Source organism: Gekko japonicus, unplaced genomic scaffold (genome assembly GCF_001447785.1).
Source record: "Gekko japonicus isolate JY-2015 unplaced genomic scaffold, Gekko_japonicus_V1.1 scaffold324, whole genome shotgun sequence".
NCBI lineage: Eukaryota > Metazoa > Chordata > Lepidosauria > Squamata > Gekkonidae > Gekko > Gekko japonicus.
Genome location: NW_015168056.1, coordinates 437,190 through 445,918, shown reverse-complemented (window position 1 = coordinate 445,918; position 8,729 = coordinate 437,190). Strand labels below are relative to the sequence as shown.

The 8,729-nt window shown below is 52.3% G+C and overlaps 1 protein-coding gene across 1 annotated transcript; it reads left to right on the top strand.

Annotated features, from left to right (window-relative positions):
* Positions 1-369: 369 nt before the first annotated feature.
* Positions 370-5,707, top strand: RGMA (repulsive guidance molecule family member a). Its single transcript, XM_015414495.1, has 2 exons — positions 370-886; positions 3,270-5,707. The coding sequence occupies exons 1-2, from the start codon at positions 395-397 to the stop codon at positions 3,945-3,947; spliced, it is 1,170 nt and encodes a 389-aa protein (XP_015269981.1). The 5' UTR covers positions 370-394; the 3' UTR covers positions 3,948-5,707.
* Positions 5,708-8,729: the final 3,022 nt, after the last annotated feature.

Sequence of the window (8,729 nt, the reverse complement as noted above, 5' to 3'; positions counted from 1 at the left end):
GGGAGAACCAGGTTTGATTCCCCACTCCTCCACATGCAGCTGCTGGGGTAACCTTGGGTCAGTCACAACTTCTCTCAGAGCTGTTCTCTCACGAGCAGTGCTCGAAAGAGCTCTCTCAGCCCCACCTACCTCCCAGGGTGTCTGTTGTGGGGAGGGGAAGGGAAAGGAGATTGTAAGCCCCTCTGAGACTCCTTTGGGTAGTGAAGGGCGGGGGATAAATCCAGTCTTCTTGTTGTGAGGATGAAATGGTAGAGGAGAGGAGGATAAAGGCAGGGGACAAGTGAATGAAATAAAATAAATAAATAATAAACCACCTCTGCTCATCTCTCGGACAGACGACCTTCACGTTATGTGTTTCTGTTCTCTTCCTTTAGGGACCTCCCCGTGCAAAATCATGAAGTGCAACTCTGAGTTCCTGGCCGCCACGTCGGGGCCTCACCACCTGGGCGCCGAGGAGCCCCCCGAATTCTGCACGGCCCTGCGCACCTACGCCCACTGCACCCACCGGACGGCCCGGACCTGCCGGGGGGACTTGGCTTACCACTCCGCCGTCCACGGCATCGACGACCTCATGGCTCAGCACAACTGCTCCAAAGAGGGGCCCACCGCCCAGCCCCGCCCCCGCCCCCCGCCCCGGGGGGACAGCCAGGAGCGCTCCGACAGCCCCGAGATCTGCCATTACGAAAAGAGCTTCCACAAGCACTCCCCCTCTCCCAACTACACCCACTGCGGGCTCTTCGGGGACCCCCACCTTCGGACTTTCTCGGACACTTTCCAGACGTGCAAGGTCCAGGGGGCGTGGCCTCTCATAGACAATAACTACCTGAACGTACAGGTCACCAACACCCCTGTCTGGCCGGGATCCACGGCAACCGCCACCAGCAAGGTAAGAACACGGCGGACATGACGGCAGGCGTGATGAGAGCCAGTTTGGTGTCGTGGTTAAGTTGCACGGACTCTAATCTGGGAGAACCGGGTTTGATTCCCCACGCCTCCACTTGCAGCTGCTGGATGACCTTGGGCAAGCCGTAGTTCTGACAAGCGCTGTCCTTGAAAGAGCAGTTCTCTCAGAACTCAGCAGTTCACTCAGCCCTGCCTACCTCACAGGGTGTTTGTTGTGGGGAGGGGAAGGGGAAGGAGATTGTAAACCGCTCTGAGACTCTGAGTGAAGGGCGGGGTATAAATCCAATCTCTTCTTCTCCTCCTCTCTGGTGGCGAACGACGCCTCAGGAAGCCACCCACATGTGGCCAATCAGGAGATACTTCTTTTCTTCCAAATTCATTTATCTCATTTAGAAAAAGAAGAGATTGGATTTATACCCCGCCCTTCACTACCTGAAAGAGTCTCAGAGTAATTTACAATTTCCTTTCCCTTCCCCTCCCTCCTGTGAGGGAGGTGGGGCTGAGAGAGCTCTGACAGAAAATGCTTGTGAGAGAACAGCACTAAGAGAACGGTGACTGACCCAAGGTCACCCAGCTGGCTTCGTGTGGGGAATCAAACCCGGTTCATGCAGATTATGTTCCAGACGGCATTCACTCAGCTTGGCTTGATGACGTCAGTTTTTCCAGGGCTGCTTCGAGTCGCAGCGCCACACTGCCACCGCCTGGCCGGATTGGCCCGTCACAGGCTTCTTAATGCCGAAGAGATCTTCCCAGGCTTCCGAGCTCACGAGCTGAACATTCCGTTTCGCCGGCTAACACCTCCCCCCACCGGGGAGGTTTAGTGTGCCCACCCTCTCTAAGGAGTGGTACCCATTTTATCTACTCGCCAAAGCTTTCGAACCGCTGGGTGGACGGCGAGCTGGGGACAAGGCTGGTAGCTCACACCGGCGCGGGCTAGAACTGACAGCAGTTCAGTTCAGACGTTATTGTAACCAGAGGATAAATCCTCTGTGCCACCGCTCCAGAACCAGTGTTGGTAGCGTCAGGTCTTAGTCAACAGACAGGCTGCCGCGTTCCGAAGTTTCTGGATTGTGTTCAAGGGCAGCCCCAGATAATCGCGGTAGTCCAGATGGGATGGATTCCCACCATTAGGCAGAGACTTGGGGAGGGGCTGTGGCCCAGGAGAGGGACCCTCGTGGCTAGGCTTCTAAGAAAGTTGGGGGGGGGCAGGGCTTGGTTGAATGGATGTCCTCTCCCTGGCTTTTGTCTCTGGCTTCCTCGTGCTGTTGCAGAGACCCAAGATAACTGGATGCCAACCCTGTCTGATTCGGTGTCACTCTGCTTTGAAGTAACGGAGTCTCGCAGGAGAGTTATCTTGCTGGAGAGGCTCAGTGGTCCAGGTTCTCCTTTGCTTGCAGAAAGTCCCTGGTTCAGCCCCTGGAATCTCCAGCCAAAAGGGTCAGGTAGTAGGCGAGGTGAAAAATCTCCATCTGAGACCCCAAAGGGGCACTGCCAGGCAATACTGACCTCGATGGATCAGTGGTCTGATTCCATATCAAACAGCTTCGTGTGTTGGAAGTTCTGACCATAGAGTTCCTGGTGATTACTAGAGCTACCTGGAAGTGTCAGGGGTGTCAAACATACGGCCCAGGGGCTGGGGCTGGCCCGCCCAGGGCTCTTATCTAACCCACGAGCAACTGATGCGAGACACAGAAGGCAGGAGGCTGTTCGGGGGGGGGATGTCAACAGTGAGGTGAGGTGTGTGTGTGGTCGAAGCTGTAAAGAAATGAAAGGAAGGGGACAGGTATGGTATCCCTTTGGGGGGTGGGGGAAATCTTACTGTTACATATAATTAAATACACTTATTGGATCTTTTGTGGATTCTCCAGTAGTCAATTGCTTTCACGCCTAGGGATCATTTGCTTTTGTTTGTAGTTTGAGTAAAAAAGAATACTGTTAATTGCGTTTGCCCTGTGTTGTTTACTAAGTTCATATCTCCGGATTCCTGGCATTACATTTTACGGCAGACATGGCCCGGCCTGACAAAGTAACATTTATGTCAGATCCAGCTCTCGTAATGAATGAGTTTGACACCTCTGCTCTAGGAATTGCCAGAAACTCTATGGTCTGAACTTCCTGCAAGTAGATGAGGCTGGACTTTTCTATATAATTTTTTCTCCCCAGGATGACTGTGCCCCTTCCTGTTCACTCCCACTTTATCCCCGCCGACCACGTGAGGATTGGCAGGCAAGGGCCACAATTAGTCACAACATAATTAGACAAATTGGACAAAGTTGGGTGTAGGCTGTTGTCTGCATTTGAGAGCTCCCTTCAGTGCTATGCTGTCATTTTCACACCATCTTTTCCCTCCTCCATTGTCCATGCAGCTCACGATCATCTTCAAGAGCTTCCAGGAGTGCGTGGACCAAAAGGTCTACCAGGCAGAGATGGACGAGCTCCCAGCGGCCTTCATTGACGGCTCCCAAAATGGCGGCGACAAGCATGGGGCCAACAGCCTGAAGATCATCGAGAAGGTGTCAGGTCAGCACATCGAGATCCAGGCCAAGTACATCGGGACCACCATTGTGGTGAGGCAGGTTGGCCGCTACCTCACCTTTGCCGTGAGGATGCCCGAGGAGGTGGTCAACGCCGTGGAGGACAGAGACAATCAGGGCCTCTACCTCTGCCTGCGGGGCTGCCCACTCAACCAGCAGATAGACTTCGAGGCCGTCCGCTCCGCCGCACAGGCTGCCGAAAGCCCGCCTCGGCAGAAAGGGCAGGCCTTCACTCACGACGCGGCCACGGCCAAATGCCGGGAGAAGCTGCCGGTGGAGGACGTGTACTTCAAGTCCTGCGTCTTCGACCTCTTGACCACGGGGGACGTCAACTTCACCCTCGCGGCCTACTACGCCTTTGAGGACGTCAAAATGCTCCATTCGAACAAAGACAAATTGCACTTGTACGGACAGTCCAGGAACGCGGCTCTCTCCCAGCGGCCTGTTCCCCTTTTCCTTCTCCTAGCCGTGCTGGGGTATTTGAGCCACTTCTCGGCCATTTTCCTATAGGCCTTCACCTTGGCAGAGGCAACCACACACACACACACACACACACACACAATGTCACTGTACTGGTACGAGCTGAGCCACCTGAGAGCGAAGGGTTTCTTCACCGCTCTGAGCGAGTCGTGGACCTCCTCGCGGTACAAAGTTTTTCTGGCGTTGTGACGCCTTTCCGCACGACTCGGACTCATGTTCGCCACCTGCTCCGTTCCCTCCTGTTGCTAAGACTTACGGGAGACCCTTCCCCTCCCTTGCACCCCTTTTTTCTCTGCTTCAGACGGTTGTGGCGATTGTGACTTTTGGCATTTATGTAAGCTGGGTCATTGTCGGAGAGGCGGAGGTAGCCAACGTTGCCAGAAAGGAGCGGCGGTATCACAGCTGCACGAGGTGGCGTCGAAAGACCAGTGGGGCAGGTCTTCCCAGCACGGGCTGCTCAATGCCTCCCCTCCCTGGGTGGTTAGATTTTTCCTTTCTCGGATGCATCCGTGGATTGTCTCCGGGAAGCAACGTCTGCACCTGGCGATATGCCTCACACGTGTTCCTCCCTCCTCACGCATGCAGAGCATGCCCTTACACATTTGTAATGGCTGCTGGTGTACCCCCCAACACCTGTGTTCTCCCTGGTGCGGCTGCGGGCAGCTGCCTAGGCACAGTTGGGCACGGCAAGTATGTGGGGATCTGCCCCTTTCTCCCATCTTCAGTCCAGAAAGATTTGGGGCGTGGGAGATCTGGTTTGCGGGAATCTATTTCTTCCTCTAGCAGGGCCTTTGCTCTTTGGGTAAGGAAAGGATGTGATTGGGGTTGCTGATATTTTCTGTCGCCCTCCTCCACTAGGAGTGGCAGCAGAAGAAAAATAAAGGGGGGAAACGAACACTGCCAGCCTCAGTGCTGGTTCGTCACATATGGGTACAACCCGGAAGTGATAACGGGTACCTCTAGGGATCTCCGGAAACTCTATAGTAAAATTATAAAGTTTCCGGCGATTCCTAGAGCTACCCTTTATCACTTCCAGCTTGTACCTGGAAGTGATGTAGCGATGTCAGTGACATCACACGCCGCCCCCATGTCCTTTCCTCCCCCTTGTTGCCTGGCAGCCCTGGGCATAACGGCAATAGGGAAGAGGTCCACTTTTCCCAAGGGAGCCCCTTTGCAGCGCGGCAGATTTTGGCCTTGCCCAAAGGCACGCAGCACTCCTGTCCCTGCCTCCTTTCCTGCCCTCTCCTTCTAACCCCCACCTCTCACACTCATTCCAGTACTCTCAGGATACACTAGGCCAGTATTCCAGTGGTGTATGCTACTTCTTTTAATTTTGACCTTGCACAGCAAACAGAGGTGGAGATTTTCTTCCTGGGGGGCTCTCCATGGAAACATGACAAGGGCTCCAAACCCTATCTCTCCCCCCAGTTTTTTTGTTCGCGCTCTGGAGAACTTCTTTACTCAACGAGTCATTGCGGAATTCACTGCCTGCAGGTTTTCATGAACGATGGGGTTAAAATTGGCTGGGCATGCATTGAACCTTCAGAAGCCGTGTGAAGGGGGATGCAAGTCTTCTGAAGTCACCCATTCCTTTTGACATGGGGCGTTTCCGCACTCTCTTTTGCCTCCCTTGTGTGTTCCTGTTTCTTCAGGCTTTCTGCATGTGTTTTGCTCCCTCTAGTGGTCAGTGTGATATTACGTCACGTTATGTCCAGCATAAAAACCTGCTGTTTAAATTTGCAGGGAGATACGCTTCCCTGACTGTTCCCTGGAAGGCCAGATAATGAAACTGAAGCTCAAATACTTTGGCCACCAAATGAGAAGGAAGCACTCCCTGGAGAAGACCCTGATGCTGGGAAAGATTGAAGGTCAAAGAAGACGGGGACGGCAAAGGATGAGATGGTTAGACAGTGTCATCGATGCAACGAACATGAAATTGAGCCAACTTTAGAGGATGGCGGAAGACAGGAGGGCCTGGCGGGAGATGATCCATGGGGTCGCGAAGAGTCGGACTCGACTGTGCGACTGAACAACACCACCACACTGGACATAAAGCGATGTAATATTGATTCGGCCACTAGAGGGAGCAAAACATGTAGGGGGGGGGGGGGAGACCAATGAAGCAACAGGTACACACAAGCATTGAAAAATCAGAAGGCAGAAAAGCCCTTTGGCACACAAACCAGACCTGGGTAGGGTTGCAGGATTCTATGGTGTACACTGTTCTCAAATTTGTTGCACAGGATTACCCTTAAGTGCTGCTATCTGGTTTGTTTTCCTTCATCCCTGTGTCCCGCCTCTCCATATCTTTTCCAGTAAAGCCCTTTGTCCCAGTTGACCGAACATCTAAGCGATCAAGGAACGGCCTCTTCAGCAACGAGGCACCAACCCATAATACTCAACTATTGAGTCCAAACTCCCCCCCCCCAGCAGCCCAGCTTCCATTCTCTGCTCCTCAACTTCTGCCTCCAGCGTCTCCACTGTGCTGTTCAAATGCAATGACATAGCCCTTGGGTGTAAATTATTATGTCTGTAATATAGAGAGGGACCGCCTGATGGTCTTGTGTGACTGTACAGATGAAGAGGTGTAAGTTTTGTTTCAAATGGTGAAAGACAATATGTGATTACTACTTTGCCTCCCCCGCTGGCTGATTCGCCAGTGACCCGTTTCTCTCCCCTTTCCTATGGGTTGGCGTTTCTTCTGAGAGAGAGCGTAAAACAGGATCACTCAACCTCGTTTGCAAACTTGGGTTCACTTGGGGTCAGCAGGGGGGAGGTTGGGGGTTGCCAAGTTTGCAAATGAAGGGACCAGCATTCCCAGACCCTGGAAGACCACCAACTCGTTTCCTTGGGCAGAGGAGATCTATTTGAGACCAGTCAGCTGCCTTGAAATTTGCCAGTCATGAATGCAGAGAGTCCAGTTAGTGCAATTCTCTTGCCAGCCTGACCTCCGAACATAGGCGTAATCTTCGTGGGGGCGGCGGGGCTTCAGCCCCCGCCGAAATTTTCAGGAAGCTGCTCAGCCTCCCCCGGGAGCCACCCTTGCTCCTAGCAAAGCAATGCCTCTTGCCCAGCCCCAGCCCCCCCCGGGAAATTGGAAAGTCTACACCCTTGCCTCCGAATACTTGCTAGAAGCAGAAGTTGTGCTTCCTTCTCCTGTTATTCGGCCAACACATAAAGGATGGTTGCATGGTGACCTGAAAGCCGATCCCCAGACAACTCCTCTTACCCCCTGACTGCCCCGCAGTTATGGCTGCCAGAGAAATTCCTTGAGATTTTGGGTGTGGAGCCTGAGGAAGGCGGGGTTTGTGCAGGGCAGGGACCTCATTGGGTAGAATGCCGTACAGCCCGGCCTCCAAAGCTCTCCTTTCATTCTGGGGAACTGATGTGTATCATCAGTTGTAATTCCAGATCTCCGGGCCCCTGGTGGAGGTTGTTAGCCCTACCCACAATCCTGTGCGACATCACAGAAGATTGTCAGAGGCAAAACCGGTAGAGGCTGCGCGCCTCGTTGTTGGCACTGCACCGCAGTGGATTACGATTGTGTGCAATCCAGCCAAAGGGGGAAATCTTTTGTTTAATCTTACCCCCTCCGACTCTTTTAAAAACAGGGTTTCTGTTGGACGATGGAGATGTTCACACCAGTGTTCCCTCGAAGCTGAGTTAGTGTGAGCTAGCTCACAGTTTTTTTGGCCTCCGGCTCACACATTTTTGTCTCCGCTCAGGAAGGAGGGCTCCGGAGCCAACTGGTTTATGCGGCAGCCCAATCGCTCGCTCGCCACTTTAATGCCCGTAGCTCACAAAGTAGAATTTTTTGCTCACTCCACAGTTTAGAAGGGAACATTGGTTCACACATCCATCAATGAAGAGACTGGGTTAGAAGACTTTTTTAAAAACAAAACTGAGCACCCAAATGCAGAAAGTTTGGCCTAACTGAGACATACTGTGGAGGTCCTGAAATCACGGCCGGGGTGCTGAACCAAACCACAACCACCTCTGCGTTTGTGCCCCATTTTCGTTTACAAAAAAGCCAAGGATATCTAAACTCCCCCTTTGGGGAGTACAATCAGCACTAGCGGGCGGGTTCAAACCTGGGGTGACTATCCTAGTCCCCCTGTAACTTGAAATAGGAGTGATTGTCTACCACAGGCAGTGTTCCCTCTAAGCTGAGTTAGTGTGAGCTAAGCTCACAGTTTTTCAGCCTCTGGCTCACACATTTTTGCCTTCGCTCGGGAAGGAGGGCTCCAGAGCAAACTAATTTATGTAGTCGTCAAATCAGTTGCTCACAGCTTTTATGCCAGTAGCTCACAAAGTAGAATTTTTGCTCAAAGCCTCCACAGCTTAGAGGGAACATTGACCACGGGAATTAAAAAAAAAAAATAGATGAAATTGTATATGCGGCTGGATCTTCTCAACTGATCCCACTCTTTCGGATCTGCCCCTTCCTTCCTAGTCGGTCAATCCCGTGACCGTTTTCTAGGAGTTGGGAATATCCCTGTTTTAATGATCAAAGAACTGAGAAAGCACTTTATTTTGTAATGTTCGGGCTTACCGGTGAAGCAGAGCCAACGAAGACCCAACGAATCTAAGAAAAATAAAGAGCAAGGGCGTATGTCCCCGAAGCCATCCCACCTTCCTTTCCACCTTTTGTGTGTGCGTAGAATTTTTGTGGGGTGTTAACTGTACATACTGTAAATTATTTATTGATGAAAAATTCAAGTAAAAAAATTTTTTTTCTTCTTCCCAGCACTCTGGAGGTGACTGCTTTTCTGGGTGTCAAAATATTTGACACGTAAAGTGAACCAGTGTGTG

Excerpts from the sequence above, each read along its gene's own strand:
- RGMA (XM_015414495.1), top strand. The coding sequence starts at position 395 with ATGAAGTGCAACTCTGAGTTCCTGGCCGCCACGTCGGGGCCTCACCAC. Across the intron at positions 887-3,269 it reads CGGCAACCGCCACCAGCAAG|CTCACGATCATCTTCAAGAG; the intron begins GTAAGAACACGG and ends TTGTCCATGCAG.